This window comes from Arvicola amphibius, chromosome 1, assembly GCF_903992535.2.
Source record: "Arvicola amphibius chromosome 1, mArvAmp1.2, whole genome shotgun sequence".
NCBI lineage: Eukaryota > Metazoa > Chordata > Mammalia > Rodentia > Cricetidae > Arvicola > Arvicola amphibius.
The window spans coordinates 33,328,724-33,354,738 of NC_052047.1; the positions used below are offsets into that span (position 1 = coordinate 33,328,724).

General features: G+C 37.5%; 1 protein-coding gene across 1 annotated transcript; it reads left to right on the top strand.

The window, feature by feature from the left end:
- The first annotated feature begins 6,144 nt into the window (after positions 1–6,144).
- On the top strand, positions 6,145–22,250 carry Yipf7 (Yip1 domain family member 7). Its single transcript, XM_038315729.1, has 5 exons — positions 6,145–6,260; positions 10,169–10,332; positions 17,171–17,316; positions 19,932–20,113; positions 22,088–22,250. The coding sequence occupies exons 1-5, from the start codon at positions 6,145–6,147 to the stop codon at positions 22,248–22,250; spliced, it is 771 nt and encodes a 256-aa protein (XP_038171657.1).
- Positions 22,251–26,015: the final 3,765 nt, after the last annotated feature.

The following is a 26,015-nucleotide window of genomic DNA, read 5'->3' on the forward strand; positions in this document are numbered from 1 at the left end:
TAAGAACAAACAAAAGAAGAACCATAGAGGAGAAGAGCAAAAGAAATGGATTGTGAAAAAGGAAAGAAAGGGTTTGTAAGAAGATCATGTTCTTATCAGATGAGATCTTTGATCAAATTTATTTGATCATTAGACCTTATAAATGGTTATTTAAATGAATAAGCTAGAATAATCAATGATGACACTGTGACTATCTTCTTGATTGATCTAAACTCTGTTATTTATGACTCACTAAAGCAATCAGATGATTTGTTAATGGGGAAAAATATTTAAGTCCATTTCGTACATGTAAAACATTGCATTTCTAAGAGCAGCTTTAAAGTACTCTACCATCTGTATTAATGATCCGTTAATGCACTTCTCAGGAAATTGAAGTCATTTGGTCTTCAATGTTTCATAACTTACAGTACACTTGAGACTTAAACTAATTTCATTTTTATATACTCTTTTTGGTTGATGTATTTTTGCAATTCATTTAATCAAACTAGGCTTTCATGAAGGAAATTGTTTTAAAATGTATAGTCACAAAAGTTTTTAATTTATTTAAATGGAATAAAATTTAAAATATCTTTGATAAACTTTTCAGCGAATTTACATGACAGAAAAAAAAACATTCCTCTATTTTCTGCTGTTAATGAAAACCTAGGTCCTTTCAAAATAAACTTTGATGGGAGATACCCTGACTTGACCAGTGCACATTATATGGGTGTGTTTATCAGACCAGACCCCATTAATGAATCACATTAGTACCTGTTATTCAAAATGAGATAATAGAATAAAAGAACATTGAGAAAGGAAGAGAAGACTGATGATCCTATTGTGGCTCCTATGCATAAATTTGAGGTTTTCTCATAGTTATATCAACAAGACAGAACAATTCTCCACATTCTAGAAATCATCCTCAAAAATCTGTCCTTCTTATCTAATAGAAAGAATCCTATAGTTTGATCAAAGTAAAAAAACAATGTACAATGTACTTGTTCGCTCCTCTTTATTTTGGGCTGCTTCCCTCACCCTTTTCCCCATCTGAACCTTTCCAGTGACACTCACGCTCTAGCCATGACGCTTCAATTCAGCTGTCATGACTTCGGGAGCAGTTCTGCCACTGTTGCTTTACCCTCTTAACCCATTTGCATCTCAGGTTGTGTCAATGCAGTAGCCTCCGCTTAATTAGTGTCTCATTACCGTTTCTGCATAAAGCTGATCATGCCTTTCTATTTCTTAAAACCCCGAAGAGCATCTTATTTCAAATACAACAATATGTGGATGGCTTGTCATGGCCTACAACTCCCTTGTCATCTGGTCTACCTCTCAGGATTATCTCCTTAAACCTGCCCTTAGTTCAAAGTTACTACTCAGATTGGCTTTGTGTTTAAACCTCAAATTGCCAAGCTCCTTTTCATCTTATAGCCTTTTCTTGAAATGCTCTTATGCGGCCTTCCAAGGGCTTCCTTCTTATCAATCAGTTCTGTGCTCGACAAATCTTTTCTCAGTTCATCAAAAAGATCTTCTTCACTCATTAATCTCCATTTTGAATAATTAATTTCTAACATCAATCTAGGTTGCTGTAGGCCTTGCTCCAGATAAGCTTATGGGCTTATGTGTGGATGTGTGGAGTTGGGAACACAAAGAAATTGTGCGTACCTGTTGTTGTTTAGGCATGTGGCCACGTGTGTCCTGGGCTATCTTCATTTATACCGCTTTAACATCAATTTTTACTTCCTAAGTTTTTGAAAATGGCTATAATCATTGTCAATTTGTTCTTTGTTTCTTTCTTCTTCTGTCTCCCAATTCTCCTGCCAGTGTCTATTACCATCAGAAGAATAAGTAGTTTTGCAAAATATAAAGGAACTTTTCTGACGAGGCACACCTACAGGTAGAATGATGTGCCCAGTTGATAGGACATGTGGTTACAACATCAAACTGGGTGATAGATAGTTTTGTCTCTTGTAGTTAATACTTTCATCTGGTAGGGTCTGGGTTCTCATAATCAACTCACCAGCCAAATTGGATCAATTTATTCTACATTTTGTAATACTCCATCCCTTCTGAGGCATACCAAGTTTTTTTTATTTATCCTATAGGCAACATTATCCTATAGGCACTTACTCTTAATAGTTGGCACTGGTTATTTCTTGTTCTTATGTCTTTCACTTAACTTCTTAGGGTATTGGCACACTTATTAGAAATGGGGAAATTGTGGGTTTCTATGATTCTACTTCATTCCTTGTTACTTGAATGTTCCCATTAGTGCTTGGTAGCATCTATGTAATAACATTTATATAAAACTCTTGTGGTTAAAATAATTCTTTCAAGAAGAGTTATGCAAATATGATAATAGTAGACTTCATGGCCAGCAGTGTGACTAGCATAGTGGACGCACACAAGGAGAGCAGCTAGCACACAACCCCAGAGTCATGCCCAGAATCATTCAGCCAACTGTCCACAGGTCCTTGCCAAGTGGGTCAGAGTCTCCAGGGTCTTGCCATAAGGAGAGCCATTCATGCTATTCTCAGGCCTTGTCCCCTGAAGAAATTACATAACCTCCACCACTGGATGATCATTAAGCTGGATAGTTTTATATCAACTTGATACAAGCTGTGAGAAAGGATCTTTATTTAGGAAATGCTGCTATAAAATTGGGCTACAGGCAAGTTTGTAGGGCAGTTTCTTAATTAGTGTTTGATCGGGGAGGACTCAGCTCATGGTTGGTGGTGCCATCCCTGGGCTGGTAGTACTGGGTACTATAAAAAGCAGGTTAAGCAAGTCACTGGGAGCAAGGTGGTAAGCAGCATTCTTCCATGCTCTCTGCATCAGTTCCTGCTTCCATGTCTCTGCACTTTTTGAGTTTCTGACCTGATTTCCTTCAATGATAAACAGAGCTAAGGAGGCGTAAGTCAAACAAACCCTTTCCTCTCCAAGCTTCTTTGGTCATGGTATTCTGCTGCAGCAATAGACACCCTAATTACATCAATCATGCAACTTTGAACTCTGTCCACTACATTTCAAACATTGTCTCTCCTATTGAGTATCTGATGTCTCTGGACACATTATTTCATCTTTTTTTTTCTAGAAAATGTCACAGTTAAAAACTCAGGTAAGTACTACAAAGGTTAAATTACCTACGTTTAAAGTTTGTATGTAATGCTGAGCTGTTCCTTATTAGTTGCAGATGTGGTATGATATGTACTAAAATATATAACTTTGAATTCAGACCTGCATATCTATTTTTGTAATCATACATTAAGGATGGAGTCTACCTAGGTATGATGACTCACACCTTTAATCTATCCCAGTACTACAGAGACAGAGATCAGTGAATCTCTATGAGTTCAAGGTCAGTAGGGACTATATAGGTCTAGGCCATCCATGATTCCTACTTCCAAAATAAAAAGAGCAGACTCAGGTACTCAATAGTTGGTCCTCAATAAATGTGTGGATGGATATCATTTTACCACTGACATAGAAATAGAAATTGTTAAACAAATGCATTCTTTTAAAAAATTTAAACACCAGGATTTTAATGTGTAAGGTATCTGAAGTCCTAGAAAGGAGACTCAGAGGAAAGCAAACCATAAGGGAAATAGCCCTCAAAGTTATCTGATCCAGGAGGGCTGGAGACTACTAGCTATAATGTTTCCTGGTAGTGACTCAATGATATAACACAAAGGGTCAACTGTGTATCTTTCAAGGGCAAGGATGAGTGAGAAAGCCTCCAGTGACTGGAACTGACTTAATATATGACAGCACACATTCTGTACATAAAACACTGGGCCAGGGTGAGAGGGTAGCGCATGGGTAAGAAGTGCCTGCTGTGTGAGCACAGGGCTGTGAGTTTGGAAACCTGGTGCCTGTGTAAAAAGGTGTGGAGGCTCACCTCTAATCTCAGTGCCAAGAGATGGAGACAGAAGGATCCTGCGGGCTTGTTGGCCCCTCAACCTAGACAATCACCTAGCCAGGTTCAGTAAAATTCTGTCTCAGAACACATCATGGAGAATGAAGAAAGAAGGCACCTGGTGTCAACTACTTCTGGCAACATGCCACACTCCACAAGCACTCGCAACACACACCAGAACAAACATACAGAAACTAGGTCAAAATAATGTATATCTCAACTGCAGAAATTAAAATCAGGTAAAGCCAAGATCAAGCCATAATTCATCTTCCTAAAAAATTGCTCAGATTTGGATAAAACGATAGCATTTCATTTTGTTTCAGTGCTGAGATCTTCATGTTAAGATCAAGCACTACAGATTTATTTTTATCACAGATTACTGGTAAATCCTACTAGACTGAAAACCAGAATAGAAGAAGTCACAACAAGTCCTTTGCTTTCCCTGGCTGACTTCCAGTAAATAATCTTGTTGCCAAATTTAATGGACATGCACACAAGGATATTGGATTTATTTCTCCACATTATCTGATTTATGTCTGCATGTTGCTCGTTGTGTTTCAAGCCATAAAAATGTGTGATAAGATACTGTGTTGGCTTTTTTGGCAGCGTTGCTTTCTTGGCTGTGTCATCTGCGCACTCCGTCAGCGGACAAATTTAGAAACTTTTATATACGGTCAGTGCGTCTCCTTTTTACCCGCTGGTTTGTTTAGATTTCCCAAGTACAGCTACGTTTGTTGGAGGATCTTTCCTCATAGCAATACATACAGACAGGTACGTGTCTAGTCTATCTGATCCTTTTAAAAATCACCTAGCATTTAAATAAAATACAAAAGGGGATTATGTAAGAACTCAAAGAGATGTTACATAAAACTTGGCATGTTACCTAAAGTTACTGTATTCTCAAGAAAATCCCCCTCTGTGCATCATAACAGTTTTTATGGGCTGAGACTTATACTATTAAGTTTTAGTCTTTATTTTATATTTAATATCGAATTTATATTATAGTTTGTTAAAGGATTCATTACTAAGTCTTGATTTTAGTTTTTATAACTCATAGCTACTTCATGTACATCACTAATGAAAAGTCACTTATTTATGAAATCAGCTGCATGACTTGCTATATCCAACTTTGCAAAGCTCTTTGTATTTTACTGAACTGAATAACTGATAAATTTAACAACTGTCATTGAATATTTCTGATTAATGAAGATCTTAGAGTTAAGGCTGTTTTTATGGATTTATAATTTTAAATTCATTATTGGGAGTATTCCATGGATGACTATAATTATTTGGACCACTCCCAGTGCTTTCTAAATTCACTCTTTCAAAAATAAAAATGATTTTCAAAAACATAGGATTGAAAATCCAAAAGTCTCTGCTCTGTCCTAGAATTTTGAACCAAATAGCCATCCTGCCTTTCTGACATCTTGTTATGTCACCTCTTGATCTCATTTTGTCCTTTTTCAATCTGTTGCTTCTGGATTCGGTATGGGTGAAAGTCATGAACTCTGAACTATCAGACGTGACTTGAAGCAAAGCAGTAAGTGTAGGTGAAAGGACTGTGTCCTTAGCCTAGTGCTACAGAATCTTTTCTATCTCACTCATCCACAACCCATGATAGCATCCTGGAAAAAGGAAGATAATGTTCCAGACAGTTAATAGGAATTCCTAAGTATAATTAGGAAATATTTTATACAGTTCTACTTTTTGTTTAAGTGAGCAAGAAAGACATTTGGTAAAATTTATGTCTCTGAGTAAATTAAAATAAAAATATTAATAATTTAAGTTGTTACTTTCTGCCTTTTTTGTGCTGTGTGTGTATCTAAGTACATGTCTCTGTGTGTACATACCTGTGTACTTGTACATCATTTTTTAAAGTAAGAAACTTGCATTGCTTCTTTTGCAGATATGTAGCACACCAATTTTAAAACTTTTCTCTAAACTACTAAGAATGGGGAGCATGGGGAAGGGTGTTGGTGGTTTCTTTTAGAAAAGCTGAAGTCAACTTACAGTCACAATAAGAAAGTGTGAGAACTTAATATAGTAGTTGAAGTTGATTGGTTTTGAAAGTGACTTTCCAGCATGAATTTCCTGCTTTTTCCCTAATAGTTAATTTATTCTTCCAAATAATATCTCCTTTGACAGGAAAACAACTATAACCACACCATCAATAAATCTTCATACGTATTTCAAAAAGCTTAATTGCTTAACAAACTAAATAAAATCAGACAAACTCTTAATTTTTCAGGATGTCTAACCTAGGAGAGTATGACTTGGACTTTTACCAATCTAATTATATCATCGAGAATCAGGAGCAGAGCTATAATGATTCTAATGCTCGTGGGAATCTTTATGGATCCAGAGAGTAAGTATTTGATAGTGAGCAAACATACTCCCACTTTTAGAAATGTCAGTTAGTTCCTGATACCTGGGCTCTCTTGAGGGAAGAAGTTACCAGAGTTAACTGAGCAGTTGTCAATGAAGTATTCCCCACTAAATAACAAGAAAAGACAGATAAATTATCCCAGTTTTCTGCCAATATTTTTTTACTTGGTGCTCATGCCAAGTTAGTGTTTTACTAATTCTTTTAAAAATAATGGTTAAATAAGGGGCCTTTACCTGATTGTTATCTGGACACTAAAAATGGATTCCATCTATTTAAAGACATTTATTTTTGTTTAACTTTTCTCAGAAATTAAGGCCACTACAAAACCACAGTAAGAATGAAATTCAAGTCTTTTTACGATTTTTATTTAAGAAATGAGAATTTTCTATATGTGACTGTAGTCACATAAATTCTAGCTCCCTCCAGTGTCCATTCCCAATCTCTCTCAAATTGATGAGTACCTCTTCTTGAGTGGTTAGTATTGGATATGCACATGTGTATGCACACACACACACACACACAATTCAGACATGCATGTACATGAATCTGCTGAGTCTATTTGGTGTTGGTCTCTTATGCATATATGTTTATTGCTGATCACTTGGGACTAGATAGTTTATCAGAAGTTCTTCCCTGGATACAACTGATTATATTTAGCTCTCTCAGCAGCCATTGGTTGCCTGTAGGTCTTCATCTAGGGTGAAGCCTATGCCTTATTCATGATGGCATGTCAATTAGTGCTGTCCTTGTGATCTTGTTTAGGCAACCATACTGCTGAAATTCCACCAATGTTACTTCCTGTCATGTGCAGAAGATGCTATGCTACAGCAGGTGTCCTCTGGCTTTTACAGTCTTTCTGCCCACCCTTTCTGAAATTCTCTTTTAGCCTTAGGTGTAGGGATTGCATTGGAAGTGTAGCAGGTGGGATTGGCACCCTACAGCCAGTTCTCAACATTTTGACCAGATATGAATTTCTATAATCATTTTGTCTGCTGATTAAAAAGAATCTTCAATATGGGGTGTGAGGTACATTTACCTGTGGTATAAGGCTACGTGTTTTTTGGTTTTTGTTTTTTTTTTTTTAGAATGGAGTTAGAAAGTCTTTTCCATTACAGAGATAAGGTTTTATTTTTGAGGAGTTGAACAATAAACTATTCATTTTAATATGTGAACATTATGAAAAGTGCCACAACAGTATTGACATAAACATATTTTAAAATGTGTTAGGTATTGGGGATAAATTTAATTATAAGGTCTGGTGAGATGATCAATTAGTGAAGTGTTTCCAAAAAAATCATAAAGACCTAAACTGAGATCTCCAGAAATAATGTGGAAAAGCTGGATGGAGTGATATGTATCTGTAACACAACATGGGGGAGGTAGTGATTGGAAATCCTCTGAGGATTGGTGGCTAGACATTTTAGACAAATCAGCAAGCGCCAGTCCAGTGGGAGATTCCCCATCTTAAAAACATAAGGCAGAGATCCATTGAGGAAGACCCTCAACATTGAACACTGACTTCTACATGTGCATGTATGCCCTCCCCCCCTACACACACTGGGGTGAAAACTCTTAACTTGAATTTTAAATAAAAGAAAGTAGGAAGAATTTAGTATTTGTTTTTATTAGAAAAAAGAAAGAAACAAACAAACAAACAAACAAACAAGCAAAGAAAACCCCACAAACTGCTGTTCCCTTCATTATATTCTTTTGTTCAAATTTGGGTACGGTAGACCACATAATGCTATAGCCCAAAGTTAGGGGGTGTAGTTACACCTCAACTAATCTAATCTAGAATCTCCCTCCTTCACACATATGCCAGATGTCTGTCTCAGTTGATTCTAAATCCTGCCTTACTGACAATAAATATTAACCATCACAGTCAGTTAGTAAGAAACAGGCTTGAGGTTTGGGGTCTAAGGTTGTTTGATTTTATATGAGGGGGAATGGAAGGTGTTTAGTTTCATCTCTGTCTAGGGAAATCTGGACCGTATTCTTACTTACATCTTACATGCATAAGCAGTGGGTGCTGCACTCGTTCCTGAGTGGTGTTCTAGGTGAATGGGAAAGGTACTGTTGAATAATGTTTTACAACCTCAAATGGTGAGTGTCTGAAACTTTATCCCATGGTACCATTTATTATTTATACTTAAAGGGATAAAGAAACAACTAGTGGGTGCCCGAGCTTGAGTGTGTGCATTGAGTAGGAGGCTATTTCAGAATGGTTAGTGTAATGATGGAAAATGAGAACATGTGATGGGCTTTTCATTTCAGGTGCCCTATTTCGCATTCCACCCAGCTGGGACAGTCTTTCCCCATTTGGTTATTTATACCAACACTTCTCAGAAATCAGGATGACACAGTGATAACACAGCTAAGTGAGAAAAGTTCATGATTATACGGCATCAACGTGGCTGTATCTGGCCCAATTGTAAGCCATGGTTCCACTCCACACTGAAAAAAATGAGAAATATTTCATATGACTGGGATAGCTATAATAATCTCTATGTATGCTGTTGGAGTTCAAAGTTGTTAGATCATATCTCTGCCTTTAATGAATGGTTAATGAATGACAAAACTCTTCCCTTTGTCTATGGTTTCATTTGCCAAGATAGGTCACTTTTTGGGTCAAGGTTAAATATGTAAAGAATTGAATATGATTTTTTGGAATTTTATATTAAGATTAATCATGGAAGAAAATTATCAAGAAAATTATTTGTAAAAATATTTTCATATAAAGAGATATCAAGATTTTTACATTTCAGATTTTGGAACTCTACATTGATCCTAGTTTATGGGTCTTTGGTTAAAAGTAAAATAAAAGATGAAAAAATGTGACAGATAGTTATTGATTTTTCTTTCTTTCTGCAACTAAAAACTATGAAAAGTGAACTAATTTCATGGGCTCTTTTTATTTCTTTCTTCCTCTAGCATTATTGCAAGTTATTTACAAGGATCAAATATTTTTCAAGTTTCTCATTCATATGATAAAACAAATACTCATTCTTGGACATGTAAAACATCATATTTTGGCAAAAGAAAATTTCTCTCTGTAAAAAGACTTTCAGAAGTTAGTAACTTGCATACTTAACAAGGTGCTCTAGCTAGTTGTGGATAATTTGATAAACAGTGATTTTCTGGGAATAGTCAGTATTGGAGAGTATATTTCTCTGTAAACAAAAGATTTTATAGATTTTTATTTCATTTATGTGACAATACTATTAAGCTATGATTTTTATTAGCTATTCCTGAGGGCTTTTTAGAAACTTTAATATGATAGAGAGCAGAAAGCAATGTTTCCTATGTAGGGCGCAGAGCCCTGCTCATAAAACACAGTCCAGAAACGCAAGTACGCTTTGTGGGTCATTTACTTTTTTTTTTCCTAAAATATTTTTTTTAAAAAATTTAACTTCTTTTTACTTTTTAAAAAAGAAAACAAGCTATCTTTGTTTATTGTACATACTAATCCAAGTTCCTATTCCTTCCCCTTCTCCCACTCCCTCCACCCCACCCCACCCCCTACAGAGAGGATAAGGCACATTGCCTTGGGAAAGGTCCAAGATTTATCCCTACTGCTTGTACTGGCTTTTTCCGTCATTTACTTTTGAAACTCTATTCTTCTGCAAAATGGTATTTACAGTGCAGTCTTGACCACATAGAGTTTCAGATGAGAAGGGGGGACAGTGCTCACCATATGGCATATGCTTGATTAATACCATTATTGTAGATCATTATTATAGAAGCTTTTTCATCATTCCTTCAAATATTTGAGTTCAACTTAACTTAAATTAGGTAAATTCATTACAAGAAAGATTGTGCTTCTTTTCCTTGATTTGTTGGGATATTGCTTTCTTGTATGTAAAATAAAGACATTTTTAATTTTCTAGAGCACAAGCCTCTGAGCAGCTTCAGCCTTCCTCTTCTGTTCCACCAGCGATGTTCCTGTCATCAAGTTATGCAGGGCAGCTCTTTCAGCCAGCGTCTACCTCAGACTATTATCCACAGTGCCCTTCAGAGGATGGTTTTGACGAGGAACCTCCTTTGCTGGAAGGCAAGTTAAGGAAGTGTTTTTAAGGTGTGCACAGTTCAGAGAACTACAGCAAGAATCAGGGCTTATCCTGTTCAGCCATGATGTGGCATACAGTGATTTGTGTGTAATTACTACACAGTTAACAAGAATCTGCCAAACCAGGACACATACACCAAAACCATTGCAAGTTTGTTGCATTATTGGCTGACGTTTCTGAGCTTGTTTGTTCTGCTACTGTGAGATTGTTTATTGTTGCTGTTATTGAATGCTCTGTTTCTGGGATTTGCACTGGAGCCTTATGTAAACAGGAAAGACATGCTATGGAAAGGTGTTTATATCGAAGCAACAACACTTTCCTATCATCTAAGCATGCACTTCATAACAACACTAATTTTATTCTTTGCTGTTTGCCTGGGGGCAAAGGAGATGGTTTCTCACATTAACATTTGTTTGTGGTTGACAGTGAGGCAGGAGAAACCCTTTTCCTTCTCTGGTTCTCATGAGCTCTCTCTGGTCGTTTTGGCAAAGCTAGGTGAAGGAGAATACAGTTCCAGTTGATAAAAATGTTCTTAGTAAGGAAACTCCAGACTCCTGGAGCTGGAGGTCCAGAGAGATTTCAGGAACTTTCTGTTCATTTATTTCTATTCATACCCAGGCATTCTATGTCTGCGTTAAGAGGTTTTGCTGGAAGTAGCAACCCCAAGAAAGAACTTCAAACGCTACTGGATTTACATTAGAGAATGAAGCATAAATACTCAGTGGTAAAGTCCAAGTCTTTTGTACGTACGCCGGCTCTAAGTAGAGTGAGGTAAAAAGGAAGATTATAATTATCAATGTCTTCCATAAAAGGACTGTTTACCTCATTTGAATTCAATAACTTCCTGGAGTTAACATAGTTGTCTTTCTTTGCCTAAAAAATGTAAACAAGAGAAAGATTTAAATAATTGTGAATAATACAGAAAATTAGCCAACAGATCTGTCATAAGCTTAGAAGCTATTAAGTTTTGTGATCCATTATATCTCATCAGCTAATTCTATTTCTCCTCTGCAATTACTAAACAACTGAAGCTTATACACTTGAAGCTTATAAACTATTTTTTTTTTTGAGACAGGGTTTCTCTGTAACGTTGTAACCTATCCTGGAACTCACTATGTAGACAGGCTGGCCTCGAACTCACAGAGATCCACTTGAGTCTGCCTCCCGAGTGTTGGGACTAAAGGTGTGTGCCAACATCTCCTGGCTATAATCTATTTTCACTAAGCATTTTGGATTCTAACAATATTTTTGCCTTAAAAAGCCCTTCAGTTGCCTAAGTGCATTCACTACACATACTGAAAAAATAGAAACATATGAATTAATATATAAAGCAATTAAAATCTTGTCTCTAAGGATTAACAATTAACTGTAAAACATTTGAATGTTTCTTTCCAGCAGCTATCCTATTTTTTATTTGTACACTTATTATGTATGTACACATCTAGTTACTCCAAAAGGAAATAACTATTTTTCAATGAAAATATTTGAGTATTTTAAAATACAGAATAATAAAATCATATATGGGCTTATTTTTAAGTTGTTGTATCATGATAATTTTATATATGAGTTCTTTAAAGCCATTAAAAATTTAAAACTTGATTTATAATCATATTATAAAACTCAAGTGCCATAATTTAAACATACCTTACAGGTTATAGCTTACAATAAGTATTCTTTTGATGAACATCATAGTTAAAATCTTTTGGTTTGCACATTCTTTGGATGTGTCTGTAACAGTGGGAGAATTTGGTCAGGAGGCACTTGGAACATTGTCAGTTGACCTGGCAAAAATGAGTTTTCTACGGTACTGTTAGAGTCAAATATGCAATATCTATGTAAAAAAGTAAAGATGACTACTTTGTTTTCTGTATTACTAGAAGCCTGATAGGTTTTCATGTATGTTGATTATTTTTACTTCTTTCCATTTTTTTGTGATTTTTGTCACATCAGCATTAAATTAGTTTTCCTTTCCTTATTTTAAGATATATATAGATAGCAATAGATTAATAACTCTCTAGAAGATGTGTTGCTGGAGGCTGCTCATTTGTTCCTAGCTGCCCAGACTTGAAACACACACACACACACACACACACACACACACACACACACACACCCCACAGAAACTCTATTAATTAAATCACTGCTTGGCCTATTAGCTCTAGCTTCTTATTGGCTAGATTTTACATCCTAAACTAACCCATCTCCATTAATCTTTGCATCACCATGAAGTCATGGCCTACAGCAAAATTTTAGCAGGCTCCAGCGGATGCATCTTTCTCCAGTAGTGGCTATGTGGCTTCTCCCTGACTTCACCTTCCCCAGCATTCAGTTTAGGTTTCCCACCTGGCTTTACTCTATTAAGCCACTGGCCAAAAGCAGCTTTATTTTTTTAACCAATAAAAGCAACACATATAGAGAAGGACCTCCCATACCAGAAGATGTATTTGAAAAAAAAACTTTTTTTTTTTTTTTTTTGGTTTTTCGAGACAGGGTTTCTCTGCAGCTTTTTTAGAGCCTGTCCTGGAACTAGCTCTTGTAGACCAGGCTGGCCTCGAACTCACAGAGATCCGCCTGCCTCTGCCTCCCGAGTGCTGGGATTAAAGGCGTGCGCCACCACCGCCCGGCTCGAAAAAAAAAAACTTTTTTCTTGCTTATTTCCAATGTAATTTTCTCATAAATCTTTGGAAAAACATGGGAATTTTAGTATTTATATTTTAAGATTAAAAATATTTCTTGGAGACTTTTTCCAATTGTTTTATTAGAACCAGTTTCTCTAGATCAACACAGCATTCATATCAATTTCCTCAAAGATGCTCAGATTTTAACATAATATTTTGTTTCATATTTTCATAAATGAGACCTATAAGATAAAGTGGAAAAATAAGCAGTATTTTAATCCTAGTAGCAGGGTTAACTTTAGTCTGTCAGGCTGGAAAAGTCACTGGAATTCATAGTTCTCTCCTTGTAGCACAGGCTGATACATCTGAAAGGTCAGAGCCCTAATTTATGTAAAAATAATGATCTTAATTCACTTTTATACTTCATGTCATATACTTTACTACCACTAGATGACAGCAAAATAATAAATTTTACATGCAAGTTTTATAGTGGTTCTATCTTCTGTTTTAGACAATAAGGTGTTCTGTTGGGGGGCCCTACAATGAATGCTTGCTAATATATTTGAAAAGAAAATATTTTGAACATACATATGTAGTGAGGGTAGCTGTGGGCCGGCTTCCCGCCGCCCTGCTCTCGGACACCGGCTAGCTTATGCCCCGAAATAACAACACACAAATTGTATTCTTTTAAATACTGCCTGGCCCATTATTTTCAGCCTCTTACTCACATCTTGATTAACCCATATCTAATAATCTGTGTAGCACCACGAAGTGGTGCCTTACCGTTTAGTTTAGTTTCTAGCATACGTCCATCTTGGGCTGGAGCTTCATCGTATCTGGTTGCAGAGGCAGGGCAATTGTCTGAGCCATCTACCTCACTTCCTTCTTCCCGTTCTGTCTACTCCACCCACCTATTTTCTAACCTATTAGGCCAAGCAGTTTTCTTTATTAATTAACCAATGAAATCAACAGATTGATAGAAGACCCGCCTTCATCATACATAGTCAGTTGGAAACAATTTTTTTTCTCATGAAAATATTTAGTTCACCCTATATTCATTCATGATTTTGTGTGCAGTGCTTAAATATGTCATCAACACATAGTAGAAATCAATATTCGTTTTGTATATCATTTTTATATTAGTTTTTTTCAGAACGACTTATTACTTATTTTTAAAGATGAAAAAAAGACATTTTTGTACCAAAGGCACTTAATTGTGATAATGAAATTTGAAAGTGACAGAAGCCTGGCATGAAATTAATTTAAACTGTGATATTCCTCAATTTTTATGGTCTTCTGCCATTTATAAAACTTAGTACATTGGAAACTCCCAGGAATCTACAATGGTGACTGTAGATAAGACTAGTATTTGAGGGTTACAGAGCCTAAACAAGCCAACTCCTATAACTAGGAAAGACTTTAGTAAGGCATTGGGACATTAACCGAGCCTTAAAACCTTTGACCTAAAATTTTTCCTTTCTACAAGATGTAGTAGGGTAAAGGTGGCACAAAAATTATGGGAGTGGCCAATACTGGTCCAGCCTGAGACCCATGACTCTAGAGGGAGCTTACCCCTGACACTACCTTCTACCAGGAAGCAGAGGCTGACTAGTCCAGAGTCCCAGAATAGAACCAAACAGGACTGAAAAAAAAATCAATGAATTATCTCTAATGGTGTTCTGCTACACTCATAGACAGGAGCCTAGCACAATTGCCACCAGAGAGGCTTCATCCAGCAAATAGATGCAGAAACCCGCACCCAAACATTAGTCAGAGCTTGGGGCATCCTGACAATGAAGGGGAAGAAGGATTGTAGGAAGCAGAGGGATCAAGGGCCCCAAGGAAAACCCACAGATTCAACTAACCTAGGCTCCTAGGAACTCAGAAATCCTGAACCAAAAATTGGGCAACCAACATGGAACCAACCTAAGCCCTTTGCATATATATTATGATTGTGTAACTTGGTGTTCTTTTGGGACACTGAACAGTGGGAGTAGGAGCGGTCCCTGACTTTTATTTCCTGATGTCGGGACCTTTTCCTCTACGGGCACTAAGTCTTATTGCAACTTGATATGTCATGTTTGGTTGATATCCATGGGAGACCTGCCCTTTTCTGAAGAGAATGGAGAAGTGAATGGGGTCTGGGAGGGGAAAAGGGATAGGAAACTGTGTTCCAAATGTAATATATGAGAGAAAAATATTATGGTAAAATCTTGCCCCACTTGAAGATTGTTGACCCACCCATCTCCTCCAGCATATATGATCATAAATTGTAACACACTGAAAGCAAAGGAAGAATGTGGAAAGAGAAATGTACTCAACTCACTATTTTTAAAACCGCTTCTTTTTATTTTTTGAGATTATAGTATAATTACATCATTCTCCTTTTTTTTCCAAAAACTCTCAAGTATGCATCCTTGATCTCTTTCAAATTCATGGCCTCTTTTTTCATTAATTGCTATCTGATGCGTGCGCACACGAGCACACACACACACACATACACACAACATACACACACCCCTAAATACAACTTGTCCAATCCCTATGTTACTTGTATGTATGCTTTTAGTTGCTCACTGCTTAGTAATGTTTATTTTCTCTCTCTGCATCTTTCTTTCCTAACCCACTACTGGGGGAAAATCTAGGCCCTCACAAAGTGAAGCTTTAACTCTAACCTGACCTATGTCGCCATTAGGCTTAAGTAATTTTCTGTCTTGTGTTTAGGACGACAGATTTCAACCAGTGGATTGCATGTATAAAAGTTTGTCTCCCTATGCTAGTTCACCTGGGTGAGCTAGGACCCTCTGACAGGGTTTCTAAAAATTTCTAAATTGTTGAAGGAAGACCCCTCTATGTGAAGATCATTAGAAGTCCATCTTGCGCAAAATGTCGACTTTGAAAAATATTAAAGTGGTACTTGCAACCGTTGAAAAAAATCTGAGAATGGAGATGTGGCTCAATGGGAAATAGTGTGCCTAGTACCCAGTGTCTCTAAATAAATAGCTGAATTGTTCTCATCATCTGACCAGAGATATTTGTACATGCTTGGAAGTACAATTGAATATAGAAAGGGTGGGTAGTCTTTCCCTCGGAAAAATGGAAGAAATCAGGTATATGGTTGATAGATGATAGATAGATATAGTTAGATGATAGATAGATAAATATATATGTACAGTTGAGTTTAGAAATGTAGCCTTTCTTATAGGAAATATGTAATAAATTTGATAAAGAGATGGGAGATAGATAGATAAATGATAGATAGATAGATAGATAGATAGATAGATAGATAGATAGATAGATAGATAAGCTGCACATGAACCTGACTTCTTGATGCTTTACAGGAATGAGATTGGTCAGTGTGGAAATGGAGATTTTTCTATTACTTGTAGCTTTCAGATTCTGAACGTTATTTAACCTCTCTACATCTCAGACATTTGATGCATACAATAGGAATGAATTGACACTATCTTTATCATATGTATGTGAGATTAATGCTTGTAGATTTTGAAAGGCCAGTAAAGCCTGAGTAATCAATTAGAGCTTGCTTTAGTGAGATGATTTTATTCTAATATTCTCACTCATAAAAAGAAAAAGATTAACTTGTCCTTAGGATTTAATCTTTGAGCTTATTGATTCAATCTCACAGTATATTGATTTATAAACATCTGCATGTACCTCATGGCCACTACTCTCTGCAAAAATAGTCCTTCTCTTTCTTCCTTGTGGAGTTTTATCAATTTAGAGCAAGGCTAATGTTCTTACTAAACAGAATAAAAGAAAATTCTAGACTTAGACTGAGTGTCATTAACCAGTTCTGCCGTGGGTGATATGGCAGGATTCCGGAAGTACTCACAGTTGAAAATGTGGGTGGAGGAAAATCCGAAGGGGTGATCGAGACACGTCTAGTCTGTTAGCTGCAATGGCAGGTTTTACTGTATGTCAATTCCATGTTTTAAATATTACTAATATTTTGCTGCATGAACTGGATAAAAAATTTCCTCAACAGAGGATTTTTCTTTAAACTATTTTTTGGGTGTGTTGTTTGTTCACGCTATATTGCCTTAAACTTTAGATTTAGATTCTGATGCCAAAATAAAGCAATTATCTTGAGATTTCATGCAAAAGAATAGATACACTAACTTTAAAATAATAAAATTCTCTTGTTTTCTATATTTATGGTAGACTATTTATTTTCTTTTTGCAGAACTTGGAATTAATTTTGATCACATATGGCAGAAAACTTTGACGGTGCTAAACCCAATGAAGCCAGCAGATGGCAGCATCATGAATGAAACAGATCTCACAGGACCCATTCTTTTCTGTGTGGCTCTGGGAGCCACATTGCTTATGGTAGCTTCTGACAGCTAACCTGACATTTCAGGCCTCATTTTCGTCAGAGCTAATTTTGAAGCATTTTCTTTTAAAACAGGAGAAATCTGCTTTCTAACATGAATTAGGATATGAGCTTGGATCCCATCACATAAAAGCTGGGTGTAGAGAAGCATGATTAAAAACCCAGGCACTGGGGACCATGATGCTCACTAGTCAGCCAGTGGGGACCATGATGCTCACTACTCAGCAGTTTTACCAGTCTGTGAGCACTAGGATCTGTGAGACACCCTGTCTCGAAAAAAAGATGGCCTGTACATACATATAAATATACATACGCAAAGACACATGAACATATGTAGCACCTTCACATGCATACAAAAGCAGCTTCTTCTAATGCAGCTATAACTTTCAAATGTCTTTTAAAAAGTATGTGTGACCACATACATGTTCTCTTCCCATGCACTAAATTTGTAATACTAGACAGCCAAGATACCGAGTAAAACCTAGTTTCTGTGTGGCCAGTGATCACACCCTTTTCATCCAGCAACAGCACTGTGATAGTGACCTCCTTCCTTGTGGCATGAAAAATGCAAATGCCCTCTAACTCAAACACTGTCAACCACAGCTGCCACTTATTCTTAGGGCTCCCTTCTTCTCTTTTTCACACAAATATGCTATTCTTGGATTAAGCGGCTGTGCAAGGCCATGCCAATTAATCAAATAGTCAAAAACAATCAGTTTAATATATTAACTCATCTTTCCCTTGCAAGTCATTTTGTAACGTAACAGCTGTTTGTTTTTCTTTTAAGAAATGACTATCAATTCTTAAAAGACAGGGTTAGTTCCATCATCAAGATCACTCTTGGATACATAATGCTAATAGGAGTTATTTTAATATCCTCTCTTGTGCGTTAAATACAAAACATTATAAACAAGGAATTCTTAACTGGAGGTGATACAATGAATTCTACCCATAACTCCCAATAACTATGATCTTAATATGTTGTTTTCACATTTATATGCTTCCATTCCTTCACTTCAAGACACAAAGGGTTTACCTTTTTAATAAGGTTTACTAGAAACTGAGGTTTCTTGTAGTTCTAAAATTATATGGAATATGTGAAAAAATGTAGATGTCATTAACATTTTATATAAATATTAACACTTAGATGTTTTCATTATTTTTATTAGCAATTATTATTGACATTAATGTTAATAGATACCAACAATGACATTCCAAAAACTCCAAGTTAAGATAAGTCAAATTTCAGGATAAATTTATTTGCTGCCAGGTCAACTCTGCACTACCTTGCCTCTATAACTAAAAGTTCATTTCATAGGCCATTGCATTTATTATATTAGCAAAAGCAAAACTAAATTCAGAGACAATATTCAAATTCCTTACCTACTTCTGGATATGTAGGATTCACAATTGTCTGTAGGAGACATGCCCCTAGTGACTTCTCTCTACTAGATCCCAGATTTAGAGGCTCCACAACTTCCCAAAGCACTTGAATACATAGGCATCTAGGAAATACGCAAACCACAGCCACTCTGACATTTCTCATTACCTAATGCCAACACATGACTTATAGACATTCTCATTCAACTTTTCTGGTCAGTGTGGTCTGAAAATCAACAACAAAATGAGCAACACAAAAGTACAGCTAGGACTGGGTATTGTGCTGCATGTCTGTCATTCCACCATTTGGGAGATGGAGGTATAAGATACAAAAATTTGACCAGTGGGCACTGTATAGCTAGACCCTGTCTCATAAAACCAGGATGGAGATGTAGCTTAGTGGTAAAACACTTGTCTAATATCTACAAGGCCTAAGGCTTGATCCTCTGAACTACAAGAAATTTTTTTGGGGGGTGAGGGGTTTCAACATAGGGTTTCTCTATGTAGCTTTGGTGCCTCTCCTGGAAGCAGCTCTTCAGACCAGCCTAGACTTGAAGTTACAGAGATCTGCCTCCTGAGCAGCACTCTGCTTCCTGAGTGCTGGGACTAAAGGCGTGTGCCACCACTGTCTGGCTAAGAAAATTATTTTAAGTGTTTAAGTAGAAGAACACTAAGTATTTTAGATCAAGACATGCTAACATGGGTAAATTACCTAGGGAGGATCTTAGACATTTGAGGTAAAAATCCAGATGATTTATTTTATATTTTAATATTAAACCTTTGTTAAAATTTGTAACAAAATCTTAAGGGTATTTCTGTTTATAAGTGTTTAAGGCTATATTAAAAGTCTTATTCTTTTGCTCAATTATTCAGCTATTCAGTAAGTACGGGATAAAAAATCAGGTTTCACTTATTGCATTCTCTATAGAAAAATGTATGATAAAAAATTATCCTGGCAATATTTTATCCTTTCTGAAGCATGACTAGCTCATTCCAAATATTATACATGCATGCATATCCATGCATGCACATATATTCAGAGTGCTTGCTTGTAGTTCGTGTCACAGGCAGGGTTTTATTTTAACTAGAATTCTCAGAGCCCTGGTGATAGTAACTACTATAATATTCAGCAGCATTGGGTAAACTCTTGACTGCTCCCCGTATTGTTGTTAATTCTGATTTCATCTCATATATATTGTGATTTCTAGTCATTTCCTTTGTGTTGTTTCAGGCAGGAAAAGCCCAGTTTGGTTACGTATATGGCATGAGTGCCGTTGGCTGCCTTGCGATTCACACCTTACTAAACCTGATGAGTTCTGCAGGGGTGTCGTATGGCTGCGTGGCCAGTGTGCTGGGATACTGTTTGCTCCCCATGGTCATCTTGTCCAGCTGTGCCATCTTCTTTTCATTGCAGTAAGTGTTTGTACTAATTGACTCCACATGCGCCATCTTTGCCCAGGCCTGCCAGACCAGGGCAATCACGGTTTCTTAATATTTTATCATTGAAATTGAGAAAAAAACATGCTTGTTACAAGCTGCACATAGATTCAGAGGCAGAATAGGTTCAGTTTGGCTAGGGTGGTTGCTCTTTTTAAACTGGTTTAAAAAAATAAATCCAACCATGTAATATTTAAAACTTGTACTTTTAAGTTGTCACATTCTTCAATCTAAACTATTGGCATGGGTAACATAAAAACTACAGAAAATTCACTTATTTGATTTTGGAAGAGCAAATGCCTGCTGAATTCTGACAAACTACTTCAGTGCCCAGGCATCTGCCTTCTAGGCAAGAAACGACTGTTATGTCTCAGCTGGACTCCTCACAGCTGAGAATTCCCAGAAACCCCGATGGGGACATTAATTCTGGAGAACTTACGGCATGCATGCTCAGTCAATACATTTTTTTCCTTCTTCTTTCTTCACTTAGACATCTGGCATTTGCAATTCTAAACTATTCATAAGGATACTGTAGATGTGTTTCCCAGAGCACATTCCCAAGGCTCATGCCTACCGCTAGCACTCAGTGACAGCAAGCAAGCAACTTCACAATTACCTGTCATGTCTACAAAACACTTGGAAATAAACACTCACCCTTTTGCTCATTCTTTCATGTCCAAAGGAGATGTGACTTGCATTTTCTTCTTGGATGATGCAGGTCTTAGGTGATTAATGCTATATTGGAAGGGATGTTGTCATATAGAGAGTTTATCACTACAAGGATCATCAGGTTAGAGAAGTAAATGTTTATGATATTTTTGTTATCACAAAGAGTTGTTCTTATGAAATTACCGAGAGTGATTTAAACGTGCTCATTCTGTTCAAATACGGTCTCATTTTTTATTGTAACATGCTTGAGAATTTACTGAAGCCAAATATTTACTTAATCAATGAGTACTCGAATTTACCAAAAGAATTTGACAGAAAATGGACACTGTGAATGCATAAGAAGAACAAGCTGTATTTATTACATGTATGCATACATTATTGTATGCTTCGTAAAGAAGCACACAGCTGTTTGTTTAACTGTTGGCTCTGGCATACTGTTCTATTCAGGGCTGCGCTGACATAGTAGTGTAGTATGGTTCTACAATGCTGTCTGATGTTTTCACAAAATAACAATACTATGATGTACCAAAGGGTATTTTCTGTGACTTTGGTATTTAGAGCATTTTAAGTGACATAAATACTAAGGGACAAAGAGAAGATTATTCATAAAATTTAGAATTGGAAAATCTCTAGAAGTTTAGACATTTCCACCCTGAAATTATAAGGGATAATGCGTGAGTTAGATTCTCACAACTCCGACCTGAGGAAATTATCTTACCAAAGGGAGAGATTTACTCTGACTCCTTGTGTCAGGTCGTGGTTGTGATCTTCTGGGGAGGGGCAGAAATGATAATGAGGAACTTGGTTGACTAGAGCAACTGATATTAGTACCCTGGAGAAAAGAGAATGAGAAGCAGCTGGTGGTTGACCAAACTTCTTCCCTGTAGTACTACCTCAGGCCCAAAGTTCTACCACTTTCGGCTATAGCTAGTAATGTGTAGCACATAGACTTTGTTAAAAATCCAAACCGTAAGAGATGATTTAGAAATACATTATACCGAATGGGAATGGAATGGGGATGTTGGTAAGTGAGACTGATTATAACAAGCTTTTCTGCTTTTCTTAGTCTAGGCTTACTAAAATATAAACAAATCAGTCATGAGCAGTGGATTTTAGTGAAATCTTTTCTAACTGGATGAGATCATCCGGGTAATGGTTCACCTTTGCAAATGGAGACCAATGTTCTTGGCAGACGCAGCGCTGCATTTCAGGGGTAGCTCTGCCTCAGTCTCCCCCTCTTCTCCAGGCATAAGACAGCTGTCATCTCTGCCTTTGTTACAGGGGCAACATCGGGACTGTGTCAGCCCTGCTCATCATCACCTGGTGCAGCCTCTCAGCTTCTAAGATCTTCATTTCTGCCTTAGCCATGGAAGGACAGCAGCTCCTTGTGGCTTACCCCTGCGCCTTGTTTTATGGGTTGTTTGCCCTTCTCATGGTTTTCTAAAGACTGCTTGATGTGGCTCTGCAAGATCCCACTTGCTTGCTGTTTAGATTTTTCTGGAAGTGCATTAGACTCGAATTCAGCAAGATAACTTCTGTTTATGGCTGTTGAGAGAATATTAGCAGAGAGACAAAGCAGCACTCAAGGATAGTGCTCTAATAGCCTGTTTGGTGGGGATGATGTTTTCATTTTTCAGTTTGGAGCATTAAAACATTTAAAATATTTTTGAAGTATTAAGAGATACAATCTCTGTACTGATAGATGCTGCTTTTTCTCATCTCAATAGACGTTTCTGAGAAATTTCAAGTAAAATACCATCCTATGCTTAACATTTGTTAATTATAATAAATATTTTTCAAAAACGTTCATAACTCTGTGCATATGGTTAAAAATTATACAGTTCGGCACCTTTGGAGAGTTCAGGGGTTTTATCTACACAGAGTCAAAGAAACATCTTCATTTACCTTAACAATTGTTATGCGGTCTCATTAGATAAGGTGTCGACTCACCACATCCTCACTTCCCTCTCCCTTGCTTTAAATGCTACAGTCTGTTACTACAGCGCTCCCTTGCATATATCCCACAGGATCTTACTATATTTGCTCCAAAGAGGTAAAATGCTCCGATGGAGAGTCCCACGTATTTGTAGTAATGTGACTGAAGTTTCTGAAATGCCCCTCGGCACCGCCCTTTAACCCTACACTACATGTTTGTTTGAAATTTGGCTTTGTTCTAAGAATACCAAATAACAGCCGTACTTTATTCTCAGCTCTCTAATCTTTCTTCCTCATTAGTTATTCTGACCTGATTTTATTTACAGCTTTAAGTGTCTAGATAATCATTTCATCTCCCCACCGTGTCTGTCTGCTCACAAGCCATTCTGCTTAGGTCGGCTCTGCTTCCCTTCCATTCTCTCCACATCACTCTTGCCTTCATCCCTAGTATTTTCCCTCAGTTTTCATTCATACAAGCGTATAAACATGATCTGGTGTCTACTAACGCAAAATAAAAATTTCAAGGGTAGTCCATTTCTCTAGTCCTCTTTATAGGAAAATAGTATCTTAAAAGGGCTGTCTTATCTCTGTTTCTACTTTATTACCTTCTCTTCGCTCTCTCCGGCCATCAGCTCAAGAACTCTTCGCCCTGTTAACACCTTTATTAAATGGGTGATAGCACACCATACTACATTCAACCATGAATTTTCAGTTTCATCTCATTTGATAAGTGGTATTGGCTTGGTCATTTTGTCAGTTTCTGGTTTGACTCCTGTATGGAATTACCGAGTTCTTCACCTGGATTTGCAATGGCCACCTCTCTTAGCTGTCCCCTTGGCTGACGTTTTCTACCTTTCAGTCACAAATCTGATATGAAGTTATTGGCTGTGCTCATTCAGTTAAATAACATTCAAATGTAGTGAGTCCAAAATTTCATCTGCACTGCACGTTCTTTTCCCTGACCTCTTGGTATATATACAAATTATACATAATATTTTTATTTGATTTTTAATATGATAAGCTCATACAAGTCAAGAAATCAGCCCCTTGATTTCATTGTCTTTAAAAATCTTTTTTAATTTTGTGATTAGTGGAGTCTTGATCACTTTTGCTTTCCCATCAATATCTTGTCCAATGTTTAATTTAGCGTGTCACGAACAGACATTTCAAATGTGACCGTGTCTCATGAGCCCCACTAGGGTTTGGATAAGAACTGTTTTTCCAAAGGTCTTTTACGTGGCAAGCTTGCCTCTCAGATAATGCGTTCAGGTACTGAGACAGGACTGGATCAGAAGGTCAGAGACATAATCAATGGACTAATACACTGGTGAATTCTTAATTTGATGTTGTTTCTGAGAGGAAATAGAAACCAGAAGACTGGGCCAGCTTGGAAGAAGTAGATCCTAGAGAGAATGCCTTTAGACAGCATGTCTCGTCTGTGACCCATTCCTGTCTGGTGTTGGTGAGCAACTCTGCTCTGCCACATGCTCCTCACCATGGTTTGTGTCTCACCATATATAGGTTGAGAACCAATGGTGCAAATGACCATTGGTCCGCAGCTTCTGAAACTCTGAGCCCCACAGAAACCTTTCCTTTCTTAGGTTGTTTTCTCAGCTCTTGCCAGGGTGACAAAAAGGAACTGACTCAAGCTCTTTCCCTGCCAGCACCACGCAAGCCGCTTTAACTGCTGGCTAAAGGAAGCAGTCTGCTCACTGACTTCCTTCTCCCGTGCATTCTGCGCAGCAGGGTTATTTATAGACACAGTACATGAGAGCCTTTGAATATGTAGATTTATTTACGGCCATACCCATCCAAGGCCCTTTTATGGCTTTCACTCATATGTACAAGGAACCTCAGCCTTTTTTTTGCACAGCTCAGAAGCTTTCTAGTTTAAGACTGGCCCTTAGAATAACCGATTGCATTCTCTGGCACCCTCTGAAGAGCCGTAAATCCCTGGCCCTGCCCTAGAACTTCTGAATGGGACTTCGCATTTTCACAAGGTCCCAGATGAGTTAGATGTCCAGGAAATTCTTAAAGTGCTTGCCTGCGTGATCGGGCCACGTGACATGCCTTTCCTGCCTCACTTCACACGTCAAATCCTTCCCCCTCTTCACCAACCTTATTGCTACTTCTCGTGCTACAACATTTATCACTTCCATCTTCATATTTTATCATCTTCATATTTATTCTCTTTACCTGCAATATGCTTGCTGCAGATCTTTCGTATTGTTTAGCTGTGTGTTCATGCCACTTCCTCCTCTGAGGCCTCCTTTCGTTGCTCTTTTTCAGCAGTATACCTTCCGCCCAGCTTTACTCACTTCGCCCTCCTCTCTTACACACGAGGGTAATCATCGAAGGTTATTTAAACCCACTCTGCTTTAATTTCTTGCGTTCTCTGCTTTTCCTTTCATCATCCAGAAGAGAAAACATATTGATTCAATTTTTTTTTCTATGAACAGCATTCCGGATATTTTTTTCTTATTAAAAATTTCCACCTGCTCCCATTTCCCTCCCACTCCCCCCACTCCCTATCCCCCTCCCTCTCCAGTTCAAAAAGCAGTCAGGGTTCCCTGCCCTGTGGGAAGTCCAAGGTCCTCCCCACTCCATCCAGGTCTAGGAAGGTGAGCATCAAAACAGACTAGGTTCCCACAAGGCCAGTCCATGGAGTAGCATCAAAACCCAGTGCCATTGTCCTTGGCTTCTCAGTCAGCCCTCCTTGTCAGCCACGTTCAGAGAGTCCGGTTTGATCACATGCTCCATCAGTCGCAGTCCAGCTGGCCTTGGTGAGCAACCATTATATCAGTCCCACTGTCTCAGTGGGTGGACGCACCCCTAGAGGTCCTGACTTCCTCAACCTCCTTTTATTTCTATTTTTAAGAATATTTTTATTTGCTATTTGAAATTTTCTATTTTCATTTATGGGGTGAGTGAATGAATGAATGGATAGCTGAGGCATTAATAATGAATGAATAGTGATTGGGTATTAATACCTGCGATGGGCAAGACAACTGAAGCTCTGACCCATGAGCTTGGGGCAAAAATAGACCTATAGCAAATAGCAGTAATCAAGAGAGATAATTATTAAAGTATGAGGCTGCTAGTGGGCAAGCCTGTAGGAAGGAAGTCAGGGCTGCAGCAGGCATTAGAACTCTGTGGTTTAATAATGCATTAATAAACATTAATTTTGTCTGTGTTCTTAGCCTTTCTGTTTGAAATCGGATGGTTCTACCTTCATGTTTTATGTAAAACAGGTAAAGCAAATATAACCACTCAC